Below are 16,252 nucleotides of genomic sequence, written 5' to 3'. Positions count from 1 at the left end.
TGAGGTCCCTTCCAACCCAGCCCATTCCATGATTCTATGATTCTAAGACTTTTGGAGCAGTTGTAAGCACCCTGTGCAGAGCTGGCACTGTTTGAAAACTTTGGGAGCTCTGGGGAGGAGAGCAGACACTGCTCATCATGTGTCAGCTTCACCCTCCTCAACAACCTGATGAGAAAAAACATTTCCATCTCCCACCCTTGCTCTGAAAGGACATTTCTGTGCCACCTGCTCCTCCCACTCCGTGCCTGGTTCCTCTTCTGCAGCCCAGGTTACCTCCCTGAAATCAAGACACAATGCAAGCAAGATTCATATCAAGAAAATACCCTTTATTAGACAAATCAATTGAACCCTGAAAAAAAGTGTCAGGTAAACATTATTAAAGATTTTTCCAGCAATGCAGAAACCTTTGAAACTGAGAAACTCAGGAAGTTTCATGGTCGTCTTGTTGCATTAGTAAATTCACTCCCTTATCACATGAGCTGTTGCTGTCATGACAGCTCAAAAATCTTGAATTTCTTTTAAAAATAGTATCTTTTAAATAAATCATCCCTGTGCATCCCACACAATTTTTTTTAAGAGGTGTCAAACCGTGTTCTCCTTGCTGTCTAAAACAAAAAAAAAACAACACACAGAACGAGGTTTAAAAAACATCCAGCTCATAAAAAGCAAACGTGGTTTATGTACAACCCAGGAATTCCCAACTTTTTTGAAGGATGATGTTTTGTACATGGAGGATAATTGTGAGGTTTCACATCTGAGTCCATGGCAGAGGCAGGGAGAGGGAGAGGGACAAGGACAGGGAGAGGGACAAGGACAGGGAGAGGGACAGGAAGAGGGAGAGGGACAGGGAGAGGGAGAGGGCAGCTCCCTCCCAGCAGTGATGGGGAGAAAACTGCAGTAAAAGAACTTGCTGCAGCTTCCTGCAGCTGGATGTGACTCCCTGCCCTGCTAACCTGGCTTACAGCACCCCATCAACCAGGAGGGAACAGGATCTTAGCAGCAAGGAATTCCTGTTTCCAAAAATGCTGTTTTTTTCATTTCCTCCAAGAAGATGGCGAGGGTGCCCCAGCCAGGCAGGGAGCTCAGATGTTACTCACGACCAGGCTGCCTCAGAACACAGGGCATGGGTGTCCTCCCGAGGGCTTGTGCTACTTCAAACGACTTGCATTAAAGGGTCAGCATTATAATCAACCCATTATGTTCCAAACCTGCTCATCTCAGAGGCCACCACCATCCCCAGTGCCCCAGGCAAGCCAGGACAGAGCGACTGAAGTACCCGGAGTGGGGCTGAGTCGAAGGCAAAGCATCCAGGCCCCCCCTGCACCCCAAAACCTGGGGCAGAGCTGGGAGCAGCCATGCTCAGTTCACCACTGGCACCCCCTGGGACTGGAACCTGACCCAGAGCCCCAGAGGTGGCTTGAACCTTCTGCTCTCCAGCAGCAAGTTCCCCCCAGCACTGTCGTGACATCCCTGCTCTGCCTCAGCCTTCCCACTGGCACCAGGGGGGTCTCCAGATGCTGTTCCCCAGGATCTTCCCCCTCTCCTGGGGACCACGTTGGGGTGTGAGAGGGTTCAGTGGGTTAGTGCAGAGGGTTAGCACAGAGGAAAGCTCAGCACTGAGGCACTGGAGGAATCATCTGAAGAAACACTTCACTGTAACAATGGAATTGCTTTTATTAAAACAGAAGTGTTAAGCCAAGAAAATAAATTATTGCTATCATAGACATATTTAGAACATAAGGAAGGACGTTAAATCTTGAGCTCCAGGTCAATATAACCCTGAAACAGAAAGTTAAACTACTTTTCTTAAATACCTCAGCTTCACTTATTGCCCTTCCAAAGTCTTTATAAAATGTGCAGCTTACAGAACAAACAGGAACAGAGTCACTCGTAACAAAAATCTATACAGCTCATAGCTTTAAAAACAACAGTTTATTTTTTTTTTCCTCTCCAAACTGCTATGTTACTTATTACTCATAAATATAGGGCCAACAAATTCTGAATGCCAAGGTCCCATCCAACACCAGAGCTATTACGTGTAGTTGACAGAAACCTTCTTGGGACTCCCTCCAAGCAGAGGTCAGCTTGGAGCTGTTTGAAACAGAGTCTAATTATGTGTAAAAAACAAAAAAACCCAAATAAATATCTTCAGGGGTGAAGACTGTTCTCCTCCTGATGCTCAGAGGTCTTCAAGGAGTTTGAAATGGCAATCAAACCTGGAACACAGCACAGGCAATGGTCAGAGGGGCTGCAGTCCCAGAGGGGGCAGGGGTCCCACAGGTCCCTCAGGCCTGGCCAGGGGTTTTACAAAAGGCTTGAAAACCTTTTTGTCAGAGCTTTTGTCTTTTTGTCAGAGCTGTGTTTGGGGAGGGAGGGAGGGAGAACATTGTGCTGGAAGCACCTGGCAGGTCCTCACTCCTGGGGAGGGGCTGTCTCCACACCTGGGCACTCACTGTCCCCCCAGCAGTGGGCCAGCAAACCCCACTGCTTCTGTGGCCACTTGGAGGGTCCTGTCTGTGGCCCAGAAGGGGCTTTGGAGCTGCAATCTTGGCTGGTTCTGCCAGGATCTGCTCTCCCTGCAGACTGCAAGCCACGGGCCTGTGTGCTTTCAACACTCCTGCAATGCCAAACCTGGGAGCCATCTGCCACCCTGTGCCTTGCCCATCCCTCCTGCATTCCTGCTCCTGGGGAAAAGGGAGGCTCAGTCCCAAGGACAAGAGAGGAAAAAGCTGAGCCAGAAAGAGGTGAGTTTGGGTGGGCTGTGAAATGACTTTCCAAGGGCTGCCCTGTGGCTGTGTGTCTCACCAGGGCTCCTCATCCTTCCTCAGCTCAACAGCAATTCCTGGCAGATGAGGCATCCTCCAGAAATCAGCACACACAGGAGCAGCAGCTGGCAGCTCCCTCAGGACATCCTGACCAAAACCTACTGGGTTCCTCTGCCTGATGACATGCAGTTAAGGTTTAAAGGAAACTCTGGGATAAATCCAGCCTGGGGAGAATACCACGGATTCTCCAAGACAGTTCAGAGAGCAGCATTTCAGCAAACAGCCACAAAGAGACAGATTAGTGGTTAGACAGCTGGGCAGCATTCAGAGGAAAGAAGCTCATCTGAACACTGGCACTAAGGTGGTGTTCAAGCCTCTACTACCTGAAAGTGGTTTTGCTTCTGCCCCTTCAGAGCCAGAAGGCAGCAGAATGGCTGTTTTTAGGTGAGAGCTCAACAGGAGCCATCTCTGGGGGAGCTCATCTTCCCTGACCAGATGAATTTAGAGCCTCAGAGACTGCTCTGCTGAAAACTTCTCATGGAGAAACAAAGAGAGGGCGAGAGCCTCCTGACTCAGAGCTACTGACAAACCTGACCAGCACTGAGAGCTGCTGGAAAATCCCTTTCAGGGGCTACTTACAACAACTCTGCTTCCTTGGGTGGTATAGGTGGGGCCCACACTATTGTCGAGGGATTTAGGGCCTGCTTTCTGCAGAGGAGAGAAGCCAGCATTAGTACAGGGTTAGAGGACAACAGCATCAGGACACGACCTAGCAAGAGGGGAAGCAGCTCAGAACTCCAAGGAACACAAGAGGAGACACTCAGTGGCAGGCTCCTGCCTCCTCCATTTCGTTGCTGTCCCCCAGAAAGGCCCAAACCTCCCAGGAAAGGAGCTCAGCAGCATCTGCAGCACAGCCCCATCCATCCCAGAAGGTTCTGTGTGCACCCCATCCCAGTATTAAACAGTATTAAAGCTCCTGTGTGCAGCATCCCCTCCTGCTGTAGATTCCAGCACTGCAGGTCCTTTCCAGAGCATCTCCTCAGGGATCCAGGCCACTGCAGGGGGGAGGGGGTGGGCTCTGACACCAGAGGGGCTTTCACCTGCCCCAGAAGAGCAGAGTCTCTGCAGGAGGAAATCTCACTTCCCCAGAGTGACTCCTAGCCCAAACCCAGCATCTTCAGTCCCCCCATGAGAGGCAGTGGCTTGACCTGGGGCAGCAGTTGCAGGAACAGGCAAAGTGAAGAGAGGAGTGTGGCTGCTGGCACTTACTGCAGAAATGTACTGGCTGTTGGTGAACCTGGGTTTCTCCTCCATGGCAGAGCTGTGCTGGGAGCTGAGGGGCATGAAGGATGGGGAGCCCACGTCTTCACAGAAGCTTTCTTGTGGGATGCTGGAGACACAGCCACTGTCAGAGCCACTGGAGCCACTGCCTGACATGCAGTGTGATGACTCTGAGCTGTCTGTTGCTGGGGGAAGAGAAGAAAGTCATTCTGATGACCACAAACCTGGTCTACAAGACCTGCCCCACATACACAAGATGTTCTATCTCTTTGCAGAGGCACTGGCCCCACAAGCCCACAGATGAGCCACACTCCTGTCTGTGCCTCTCAAAAGCCACAGGTGACAAAACAGCCCATGAAGTGCAGCAAGTGGTGCTGAAAACTGGTATGGACTGGCCAGGGAAATCCACACAGGGAAGCCAAGGGGCCACTGGACCAGGACTAATGAGAGCAAGGAACCAAATGCCTCATACCTGAGGCCCAGGCAGAGACACCAGCACCCACCCACCAGGCTGCAGCACCAAGCCTGCCACGGGGATCTGTGGACCTTCCCTTTGCCAATTCCCACCAGGAGAGCAGAGCCAGAGCTGGGGTGGGAGGCTGGGACCCCCGTGCCTCAGGCTGGCTATGGGGCAGTGAGCCTGGTGTGAGGGCAGAGCACGGGCAGGGGCTGTATGGATGCTGTATGTATTCCCCTGTATGCATTCCCCCTGTATGGATGCTGTATGTATTCCCCTGTATGTATTGCCCCTGTGTGTATTCTGTATGCATTGCTCCCTGTATGGATGCTGCACGTGTTGACTCCAGTGGGTATTCTGCATGTATGTATTCTGTGTGTATTGCCCCCTGTATGAATTCTATTTGTACTGCCCCTGTATGTATTCTGTATGTATTGTCCCTGTATGTATTCCCCCTGTATGGATGCTGTATGTATTCCCCTGTATGTATTCTGTATGTATTGGCCCCTGTGTGTATTCTGTATGTATTCCCCTTGTATGGATGCTGTATGTATTCCCCCTGTATGTTCTCCCCCTGTATGTATTCTGTATGTCTTGCCCCTATATGGATGCTGTATGTATTGCCTCTGTATGTATTCCCCCTGTATGTACTGTCCCTGTATGGATGCTGTATGTATTCCCCCTGTATGGATGCTGTATGTACTCCCCCTGTATGTATTGCCCTGTCTGGATGCTGTATGTCTGGCCCCTGTATGGATGCTGTATGTGTTCCCCCTGTATGGATGCTGTATGTTCCCCCTGTGGATGCTGTATGTTCCCCCTGTCTGGATGCTGTATGTACTGTCCCTGTATGGATGCTGTATGTGTTCCCCCTGTATGGATGCTGTATGTTCCCCCTGTCTGGATGCTGTATGTCTGGCCCCTGTATGGATGCTGTATGTTCCCCCTGTGGATGCTGCATGCCCTGGCCCAGCAGTCACTTACTCAGGGAGGGCTGGCTGCTGGTCTCCTGCTCCAGCTCATCCTCCTCGATGGGGGCAGCCGTGTCGAAGGGGCGTCGGGGTGCCAGGACCCCCGGGAGCAGAGCCTGGTCCAGGTACATGTGGAGGTTGAGGGGTCCCAGCAGGGAGGAGGAGGAGGAGGAAGGGCCATAGGGAGCTGGGGTGCTGCCAGCGGAGAGCTGAGCCTGGCTCCTCTTGTAGGGGTTGGAATGGTCGAAGAGAGACACTGCGATCGACGCTCTGGTCCTGGCACCTGCCAGGAAACATCCCAAAAAATCCCTGAGCGCCGGCCCTGCCTGGCTCACAGGGAGCAAGGAGGGAGGCACGGGCAGTGCACAGACCTCTGCCCTTCATGATGTAGTCGATGGCTCGGTCATTGATTGCTGCCTCGCTGGGTTTGATATCCAGGAAGGGTTTGTTGCCCACACCCATGGACACCATCTCCTGCATACGGATTTCTGGAGGGAGAGACCACAGCCACATCGTGACACTGCCCCGACCCATCCCACGGGCACCAAGCAGCCCCAGGCCAGGCTGCTCGCTCCCCAAGGCCTGAGATTTGATCTGCTCTGCCCAGCTCCCCAGCTGTCAGGACTTTTCTGCAGAGAAGCCATCATGCCCTCATCTGGCCAAGCAGCTCAGTGCCATGCCACCTCTGAGGGTCCTACCAAGCAGGAAGCCTTGGGTGGAGAGGAGGGACTCAGCCAGGCAGCTGCCACTCCAGCAGAGACCCAGAGCAGGGGGAGAGGAGCAGAGCTGCTCCCAGGAGCACAGCCCACGCTGACGGTGCCGGCACCCCCTGGCTCATGGAGCCCAGGCAGCCTCACACAGAGCTTGGGCTGCTCAAGATCCCTGGGGATGAGGAGCAAGGAAGAGACATGCCCAGCCAAGCCCAGCACATGCTGCAGAGGCTGCATGCTGGCACACAGCTGCTTGCTGCACAGAGCTGCCTGGGGACAGACTCCAAACCTACTCAGGACAGCACGAGCTGAAGAGGCCTCCCGCACCTTTGGCAGCAGAGATGCCCCAGGAAGGAATCACACCTTTATTGCGGGCTGCCTGCTGCCACAGGATCTTGGCAATGTCACTGGTCCAGGCCTGCTTAGTCTCAGCTGAGCTGGCCTGGAGGATGTAGGTGTCATTGGACTTTCGCCTTCGGAACCAGATCTCAAAGCGCAGGCCGCTGTCCCCCGAGTTCTCTGTCAGACCAATGTCTGCAGTCTGCAGGGAAAAGGAAGAGCAAAGCATCAACTGGGGCTCCAGCAGGAACCTCCACCCACATCCAGTGCACCCCCAGCTCAGCAGACCCAAGGGGAAGCAGCCCGAGGGTCTGGACAGGAGCAGGTCCAGTATCAACACAGCAGAGCGGTTCCCAGCGTTTCATCCAGAGCTGGCACCACCTTCCTGCCACACACTCCCTGCCTTTCTCTCACACTCTGCACCCCTCAGCAGACCTTGGCCCCACACCTCACAGCACAGAGGAGGCCCAGGCATTCACGTGTGAAATATTATTCCTTTACAGCCTCACCGTGTGGCCAGGACAAGGCTCAGCTTTGGTGGGAGCAGCTCTTCTGCTGTAGGCTCCTGCTTCCCCTGTGTCCACAGGGAGCCCAGCCACGGACACCCCCTGCAGGAGAGGGAGCTGCAGGGCTGCCCTTACCTTGAAGGAACGTTTGTAGATGTACACATCAAAGCCACCCTCAATCCTCTTGGGCTTGCTGAAGAGGATCAGGTCCTCAAAGAGGAAGACGTGTCGCTGGCACTTCCTGCGGCCCAGCCAGATGGCGAACTCGTCCTGCCTCACCAGCTGCCCCTGCTCCTTCAGGTTCACCTGGACACAGGGAACATCCTGCTCAGATCCCAGCAGGATCAGGTCTGGGCAGCAGGGTCCTCCCACATGGCTGTGGCCCAGGTGAAGCTACCTGTCACCTGGGGAGGGCTCTTGGAGAGGTGGGGCTGTGTGGCACTGGCTCAGAGCTCAGGGGAGAGCTGTCCCTTTCTCCTAAAAACTGACACAACACCCTCTGCTCTCACCCTCTGCAGAGCTGTGACAAACCTCTGGGGTGGCAACTGGAGGCAGCAGCCATTGCATTATCTTAGGAGGAATTCTAACAAGTTGCCAGGAGAACATCTAAGTCAGTTCTTTCAGCCCAAGATCCCTCTTCCTCCTCCACCCTGTGGTTTCTCCTCCTCCGGTGCTGCACTTTCCACACCTTTCCTTCCAGCCCCACGCACCTGATTTTGTCCTACCCCTGGCATCAGCATGAATTTCAATTCCTTCTTGTAAACTTATCACCAACTCAAAAGAGATGGAAGGGCCCCAGACAGCCTGAAGGATGCCATCTGCAAGGGCTGCTTCATGTTGCCAGTAAGCACCTGGGAGCACGCCCAAGGGGAAACAGCATCCAGGCTGGGGATCAGGGAGACCTCCAAGCCACACTGCTCCCTTGCCCTGCACCTCAGTAATCCTGCCATGCCATCCCAGCAAGGAATGCTCAGCAGGCAGCCCAAAGACCCCAAAATCTAGAGAAGGGGACCCTGGGACATACATCACAGTCCCGGATGGCATCCATGGCCAGCAGGTCGTTTCCGTGCCGGAGCTGGAACTTCACCATCTCCTGGGCTGCACGGAGGTAGCTCAGCTCCTGCTCCTGGGCCTCACTGCACTCCTTGATCAGGTCCTTCAGGAGCAGGGCATATTTGCTCATCCTCTGAATGGGTTTCAGCAGGTAGGAGGCCAGGTCCATCTTATCCCCAAGCTGCACCTGCTTGAACTGAGAAAGGCAGAGGAGTGAGGGCAGCAGGTTCCTGAGCAGAGCCCCGTGTGTCCCCCCCCCAGGGAGGCACTGGCACCCCCAGCTCTCCTGACAGGGAGAACCCTGTTTGCTCTGAGGCTGTTGCACCAATGCTGCTGGGTGCTGGGCTCCTTTCCAAGCACCCACCCCCTCTCTGCCCTGTCCCTCCCACGAACACTCGTGCAGAGCTGTGCCAGGGAAGCACGGGTGGTGATGAAGGCAAAGTTAGGCTCGTTCAAGAGATGATGCTGATCCAAACCCCCAGAGCTATCGTGATGAAGGCAGTGGAATTTACCTTGAAGAAGGTATTGCCATGGCTGGCCAGCAGGGAGTCTGACTTTGGCTTGTTCTTGCTATACAAGGCATACATCCCAAACTGGTCTTTCTGCAAAAGAGACCTCGTGTGAGAGCAGGACACCCAGGACAGAGGGATGGCCATGCCCTGGCTTGGTTACCCTTGTACTTCTGCCTCTCCCAGGCTGCACCAGAGCCGCCTGTGGCATCAGGAATGACTTTGCTTCAAGTTTATTAAGAACCAAGGAACATTCTTGCCTTCCTACTCCTACAGTAGCTAGGACTTTTGAATCCATTGTCCTATCACCCCTTGCTTCTTACATGTCCCAGCATACACCCTTTACCTGCAAGCAGCAAACATGCATGGGGCAGCTGAGCTTAAGACCAGTGTCCCACACTTCTCCCAGCAGCCCTTTCCAACAGGACCTGCAGGTCTGCAACCCCCCCTCCACACTAACACCTCAAGCAGATGACAAGGTAAGGGATAGCCCTGCAGAAGCAGCTGGGCTTTGAGAAACAGACATTTTGCTTCCCTGGCAGTGTCTGGGTGGCAAGAGGAAAGGCACCAAGGAAAGGCACCAAGGAAAGGCAAAGAGCATCTGCTGCTGCCTGGGCTCAGCCTCGCAGAGTCATCCCAGTCCAACCCCAGCACAAGGTGGTCCTCCCACTCCCTGAAAGCCACGTGGAGGTGAGCAGCCCCCCCAGTGGGCACTGCTGGAGCAGGAAAACCCCAGGAGACCCCAGGAGGAAGGTGTGTGGATGCCTTACGTGTCGGAGGAAGCAGTGGCTGACCCGCAGCGGGTGGTTGCAGCAGCTCTCAAGCTCCCGCAGGAAGTACTGGCTGTGGAAATCATAGAGCTTCTCCAGGTTGCCAAAAATGACACTGCGCTTGCCCCGCAGGTCCTGGGGGAGGTCGGGACGTTCCATCTCAGGGAAGTAACTCTCAATGATGTAGGAAAGGGAGCGGACGTACTCCCGCTCCGTCGTCACCATCTCGTCGATGATGTGCCGCAGCTTGCTGCAAGGGAAGCACTCAGCCTTGAGGGAACCCCCTCAGGGGCTTTCCCTCCAGAAACTTCCCCTGAGCCCCAGTCTGGAGGTGAGAAGATCCCTGAGAACCACCCGAGTTCAAATTCGCAACCATCTGTGCTGGCTCTGACCCTGAGCACTGACCCAAAGTTTGTGGGTGATCCGAGGTTTTCCTCTTCAGGAAGGGGGAACACCACACCACACCTCTGGGGTCCTTAAGAGTCACAGAATCATCACCAGGGTTGGAAAAGCCCTCTAAGGTCATCAAGTCTGCCCTACAACCCCTAACCACTAAACCATTCCCTGTGGCACCTCCTCTACCCATCTTTTGAACACCTCCTGACCCAACTCCAGCAGGATGCACCCCAGGCTCCCCCAGGCCCTGCTCTGGACACAAGACCTTGGCCTGCAAACAGCCACACTCCTGAAACAGGGAAAGGAGAAGCCACAGGAGTCATCAGCCTGATGCTTGTGGATACAGTGGGAGGCAAAGTTACCCCTGGGAGACACCACCAGGTGCTGCAGGGCTTGTCCCAGGAAAAATGACAGCGGGAAACAAGCCTCCTATCCCTTCCTCAAACAGCAGCTCCTACTCCAGGTTGCTCCACCCATCTCTGAAAGGATCACTCCGGAGTTACTCGAGGTTTCCACTGTGAGGCAGTGCAGCACAAAACCAAACTCCTCCAGCTTGTGCCTGCAGTCCTGGCACCTCTGCTTCCCCCAGAGGAGCTGGGCCACCCCCCTCAGCACCCACTGCAGGGCTGCTGCAGCACTCCAAGAAGCAAAGCAGTTGTCCTCCTGTCTGCTGTGCTCATCCCCTGCCACCAGCTTTCCTTCCACGTGCTGGGATATCCCAGGCCCCTTCCAGAGGATTTTGCTGCACCATCCCATCCACAGCAGGAGCAGTGTAGCAGCTCTGGTGGGTCCCCCTGCATGCAGCATTGGTTTTCACCTCTACCACTATCTATATTTTTATTACATCCCAGGAGAGCAGCTGAAAGAAGCAGCTCCCATCCTTGGGTTCTCCACATCCTAGGCACATTGCACTAGGACAACAAAGTTAAGCTGAGATCTTCGAGCACAGAGAAGGAATAGAAAAGAACAAAAGCCAGCTGTATGCCACCCAAACAGAGATCTCAGCCCTGATGAGCAAATCCTAACACCCTCTGACATGCCAAGAAGCTGTCACAGAGTTCTGGAAGTGCCCCCCACCACTCTGCCTACAGCCTCCCCCCAAAAGTGAGGAGGTTGATGCACTTTGCTCTCCCACTGCACCCTCACCACTGCCTCACTGGTTCCCTGAGCACCATGTCCCTGTGATCCCCATCCCCCAGCACCAGCAATGTTTAAAGAGTCTCCTGCCTGGGAATTGTTCTTTCCTCTGGTGAAGGAATTATGCTGTAGGGGAACTGCAGGAGATCCCATTTCTCTGCCTCTCCCCAAAGGGAGGTGTCAGGGGACATGTTGGTGAGCCTGCTCAGCACCATGTGCAGGTGTGTGGGGCAGCTGGAGCTACATCTCTCCCTGCCCTGACCCCACCACCACCACAGATCCCTTCACATCTTTGCCAGCTGCCTTCTTGCCGGCCTGAGGACCCGAGCCCCCAGTGCCAGAGTCACTTACCTGCCCCAGCTCCTGGCTTCTGAGGCAGAGAGGCAGCCCTTGTGTCCCTCCAGCATGGAATCTGCAGCCCAGGAGGGGGTGGCTGGCTGCCTCAGGGCGAATGTCCTGTCCACCAGCTCGGTGCTGCTCACCTCCAGCCCCTTGATGAAGACCCCGGTGTTGCCGTACCGGGCCGGCTCGCTCAGCGTCCTCTGGCAGCCCGACCACAGGCTCTCCCCACAGGGCAGGTCAAAGCTTTGGGCCTTCCTCAGGATCCTCCTGGGAGGCAGCTTCCCAGAGGCCGGAGGGGAGGTGCAGGATGGCTTCACCTCCAGGGTTTCTGATATGCTCTCCAGGTTTGGCTTTTCTTCGGGCAGCTTTGGAGGTTTGGAGGCCTCGCTGCCGGAGTGAGGAGCGGAGCCGAGAGCTGCTTGGCAGACAAATTCTTCCCCAGCACTGACACTGCCAGGGCAGCTCAGGGAGTGTGGGGGAGCTTTCTCCTTATTCCAGCCCAGGGAGGAGCTGGGTCTGCTGTAGCAGTGGGACACGCTGCAAGTCCTGTCCCAGGGGGACCCGGAGGTGGCTCCCTGGGAGTGCCTGAGGTGGGACAGGTTGCTGGGCTCGCTGCTGGCCCGGGACTGCTCCCCCACAGCTGCTCTGCGGTCTGACAGCAGAGATTTCCTTGTTCTCAAGGCTGCTTCCAGTTTCTTTTCAAAAACCAGCTTGGTCTCTTGGCATTTGGACCACGCAAACTTCCACTGCTTGAGTGCTTTGTCACTCTTCAGCTCGCAGGCCACCTCCTTCATCTCCTGGAAGCGGGAATCGCTGATGCCCGGGTGCTGCCCCTTGTAACTCTCCAGGCACTTGATGACCCCCGTGCAGTGCTCAGCAGAGCTGCAATCCTCCATGCTGATGCAGGCGAGGTGTCTCATCCCTTCCAAGGCCCACTCGTAAGCCTGCAGAGAGCCAGAACAAAGGGCAAAAGCTGGTCAGGGGGATTCGGCGAAGAATAACCCTGACTCGGTGCCTGAAGACAAGAGAAAGAATCAGTGTGTGGCCACCCCAGTTCCTCGAGTGTGAGAGAAGGGGGGGGGGGAGGCTGCTGGTGTCAATGGGGTTTAACAATTCAGCTGAACAAACAGCTCCTTATGCAGAGGGCTTCAGCTGTGCTGACTGCTCTGCCACAGCCCCACCTCCCCGCCAGGTCCCGGTGACACCCACGCTGCTGGGCACATTTGTGCTGCTGCCAGGACTGGAGGAATTCACATCCCAGTGTGGCTCTGCTCAGTGTAAAACCTGGAGCCTGCCCTTCACCCCCCCATCCCCACCACTACCACGCAGGAGAAGGTCGAGGGGGCATCCCTAAGCTGCAGGGCATGGGAGTGCTGCTCCCCGGGCTGTTTCCCTGGGGTCTGGATCAGAGCTGGGCTCTGTGCATCACCCCCAATGCTCTGACCCATTCCTTGCAAGAATCAAGAATCAGGGCCCATGAAAACCCAGCTACAGGTTGTGCATTCTCCACCACCTCTGCCTGCTGAGCTCAGCAGTTTATTTCTGATTCTCCATGGATGATGGAAACAGCTTCATGGGACTCAACTCCAGCAGTGCTGCACGTGCTGGCCTGGCCAGGACAGCTCTGACAATTCAGAGGAGCAGGATAAACCCAGACTCAAGGTCTGAGTGCCCTGGTGGTAGGAGAGGGGCCAACAAGGGGCTCTACACCAAGACTTGTCTGTCCTTGGTAAAAATGAGAAGAAAGGCAAACATCTGCATTGCCCAAGCTCCTAAGCCACTGCTTTCTCTACAGAGAAAGGGTGATAAGGTTGAACTATAAAGTGACTCAAGTGTGATCAGCTGCTATGGGCCTTGGCCATGGGGCTTTACTGTTTGTCACTGAAAACACAGTTATTTGTTAAAATTAGATGCACAGAGGAGGGAAAAACATCCAGGATGTGCCTGTATACCTGCTGTGTATATACTCATGCTCAGTGCCAGGAATGAAGTGACACTCTTGGACCATTTTCCACCTGCTGAACCACCTTACCTCTGACAGTCTTCACTCCAAAAGCTTAAAACACCACTTTTTAATGCACAATAAGGCTCTAGAATACCAAGAAAATCCACCCAAACTTTATGGGAACCTGAAGCAGAACCTGCATCCCCATCAGGGACGTGGTGGTGCAACAGATCAGGTGCCAGGCTCACTCTCTGTTGGTGATAGAAGGCAGGCAGGGCAAGGCACTCTTCATTCACCTGGTGCCCAGCCCAATGAGAACCAAGCACTGGTGTTTGTAGGAGAGCTGAATGCCAGCCCAGGAGGGGCAGCCTGCAGCTCAAGCAGTGACATCTGTCCCTGGAGCTCCCCCAGCCATCCCCACCCCTGCCCTGAGCTGCAGCTGCAGGGGGTTGTGCCCCATTCCTCATGCAGACAGAGCAAGGAGCTGCTCCAGCAGCTGCTCAGAGAAAACACTTCTCAGGCAGCCCAAATGCAACCACAGCCCAGGACAACCAGAGGAGCAGCAATCAGCCCCTCTCCTCCCACTGCCCTGCCTGGTGGGCCCTCACCTGCCCGTCCCCTGCATGGCCAGGACATCCCAGACCCTGGTGAGAATCTGCATCCCATGGTGAGAACCTCACCCAGCTCACCCCTGGTGAGAATCTGCATTTATTGCTGCTGCAGAGGGGCTCTGATTCTCTGGAGGCAGAAGCACAGCCAAGGTAAGGTGAGGTGCTGCCAGCAGATGGGACAGATGGACCATTTTGCTGCATTTTTATGAGCTGCTGACTCCAGCTGTATGGAAACCAACACCATCCCCTTCCAGCTCTGTCCTGAGCAAGGGCTGGTGGCTCAGGGCACATCTCACCTGGAGGTCCAGGGGTAATCCTGGCCCCTTTCACTAAGAGATGGGAAAAGCTGAGCTGAAAAAGCACCCAGGGCTCTGCAAGAGGGTGCTGAGAGCAGTGTGCAGGAGAGGCCCAGCCAGCAGGACACCCTGCCCAGGAGGGAAGGCCCTATGAAGGCCTTCTGGGAGGCTGGGGGCCTCACTTGGATGCACAGATGGGAGGGAGAAAAAAAGAGGCTGCTTTTTCTTCTAGGAAACTCTGCAGATTTGTGTGGGGTGAGAGTGAGGAGGAATTTGGGCTGCAAATCACACAGTGAGGCAGCCCTGGCACCTCCTGTCTTCATATGGTATAGAATCATAGAATCATAGAATCATAGAATCATAGAATCATGGAATCATAGAATCATAGAATCATGGAATGGGCTGGGTTGGAAGGGACCTCAGAGCTCATCAAGTCCAACCCTTGATCCACTCCCCCCGTGGTTCCCAGCCCATGGCACTGAGTGCCACATCCAGGCTCTTTTGAAATATCTCCAGGGATGGAGAATCCACCCCTTCCCTGGGCAGCCCATTCCAATGGCTGAGCACCCTCTCTGCAAAGAATTTTTTCCTAATATCCAACCTAAACCTCCCCTGGCAGAGCTTCAGCTCTGCCAGGGGAGGTTTAGGTTGGATATTAGGAAAGAATTCTTTAGTCCATGCCCTCTTGTCCCACTGATATCTGCCCAACCCCCCCCTGGCTCCAACCTCCTTTCAGGGAGTTGGAGAGAGTGATGAGGTCTCTCCTGAGCCTCCTCTTCTCCAGCCTCAACACCCCCAGCTCCCTCAGCCCTTCCTCACAGGATCTGTGCTCATAGTATCTGTCTGCTCCTGGCAAGGACCCCAAAGGGCTGCACAGAAATGACTCTCAGGCTCAAGGACATTTCTTCCATCCCCTGTGCAGCCCTGTGACCAGCTCAGCTTTGTCCCAGGCACAACTGGAGCAACCTTCCACACTCCACAGCTTGCTGGGGAAGATGCTAAGTGGCCAACAAGGCTTTTCTCCAGTCCCATCACCTGCTTCATCTGTCCCTTGTAGCACCCAGCCTGTCCTGGAGGGAACACCCTCATGCAGGAAGGGGTGACCAGAAGTTTCTGTCCTGGGAAGGTTGCAAACCAGGCTCTGGGGTCCTGCCCTCCAGCTGTGGGACACTCAGGGAACCAGGCAGCCCTCCAGCTTTCTCTGCAAGGCTCCAAGAGCTGCTCCTATGTAAGAGGAGGCCCCACTGTGAAGGTGAATCCCACAGAGAAGGTGAATCCTCCCAACCATGCCTGGAACCAGGCAGGAAGGAGCCTGCACCTCAGCTTTTGATCTTTCAGGACAAGTTGTTGCTGCAACTCCCAATTAGAGGATTAAAGCCAAAACATGCTTCCTGCACACACACACACAGGGCTGACCCATCCTGCAGCTGGGTGAGCAGCCAGCAGCAGGTTGGTCCTGCCAGGCTGCCAGGAGGAGGCTCTCTGGGAGCTGCTGTGCCACAAGGAAGAGCCAGGGACTCCCAGGGAGCAGGGGGCAGCCCTCAAGCTGCTCACTTCCCCATGGGCAAGACTTGCAGGGAGTGCACTGAGGACAGAAGCTCCCAGGGTCTGTTGTCTTTGGCATCACTCAAGTGCCATCTGCAAACACAGGTTTGGAGAAGCTGCTCTGCCCTGGCTGGCAACACCTTGCCAGCTCTGCACAGAAAACCTTGCAGGGTCCTGGATCCTCACACTTCCCCAAGCCAAACCTAGCACAAACCCACCAGATTTCTCTCAAACTGAAGATGCAGTTGTCTCTGAGATACCTGCTGGGCAGCCAGGACAGGAGACACCCACCATGCATCTGCAGGCACAGGACAGAAGGGGCAGTGCCTTCTCCTTCAGCCCTTCCTGGGGGGAGAGGGTGACACAACTGCATTTTTCCTGTCCCATAGGAAACTGGGTGTCTGGATAGGCAGGTGGAGGAAGATCACAGCTGCTCCAGCTTTCTGCAGAAGAAAAATGCACCCAGGGAGGTGCCTAACTGCTGTGAGAAGGTTTCTTTCTGAATCCAGAGTGTGCAGGGGTGATGAAAACCAGACTGATTCTGATGGGAGCAACACTACAGGGAGGGACGTGGTACAGCTGTGGGTATGATGACAGAACCACAGCACTGAGACACACC

The 16,252-nt window shown here is 54.8% G+C and overlaps 1 protein-coding gene across 1 annotated transcript in view; it reads right to left on the bottom strand.

The window, feature by feature from the left end:
* Positions 1 to 305: 305 nt before the first annotated feature.
* The window catches only part of PLEKHG4 (pleckstrin homology and RhoGEF domain containing G4), a 77,725-nt gene continuing 61,778 nt past the window's right edge, over positions 306 to 16,252 (bottom strand). The window contains exons 13-23 of the mRNA XM_071757123.1: positions 11,246 to 12,180; positions 9,362 to 9,611; positions 8,595 to 8,684; positions 8,054 to 8,278; positions 7,165 to 7,335; positions 6,512 to 6,725; positions 5,846 to 5,962; positions 5,488 to 5,757; positions 4,035 to 4,231; positions 3,405 to 3,473; positions 306 to 2,216 (exon numbers count right to left, since the gene is read on the bottom strand). Coding sequence (XP_071613224.1) covers positions 2,211 to 2,216; positions 3,405 to 3,473; positions 4,035 to 4,231; positions 5,488 to 5,757; positions 5,846 to 5,962; positions 6,512 to 6,725; positions 7,165 to 7,335; positions 8,054 to 8,278; positions 8,595 to 8,684; positions 9,362 to 9,611; positions 11,246 to 12,180 — 2,544 coding nt within the window. The 3' untranslated portion in view covers positions 306 to 2,210. The remainder of the gene's footprint in view (positions 2,217 to 3,404; positions 3,474 to 4,034; positions 4,232 to 5,487; positions 5,758 to 5,845; positions 5,963 to 6,511; positions 6,726 to 7,164; positions 7,336 to 8,053; positions 8,279 to 8,594; positions 8,685 to 9,361; positions 9,612 to 11,245; positions 12,181 to 16,252) is intronic.

Source organism: Heliangelus exortis, chromosome 13 (genome assembly GCF_036169615.1).
Source record: "Heliangelus exortis chromosome 13, bHelExo1.hap1, whole genome shotgun sequence".
Classification (NCBI taxonomy): Eukaryota; Metazoa; Chordata; class Aves; order Apodiformes; family Trochilidae; genus Heliangelus; species Heliangelus exortis.
Note: the sequence above shows the minus strand (reverse complement) of the source record. Positions and strands in the feature narration are given on the sequence as shown.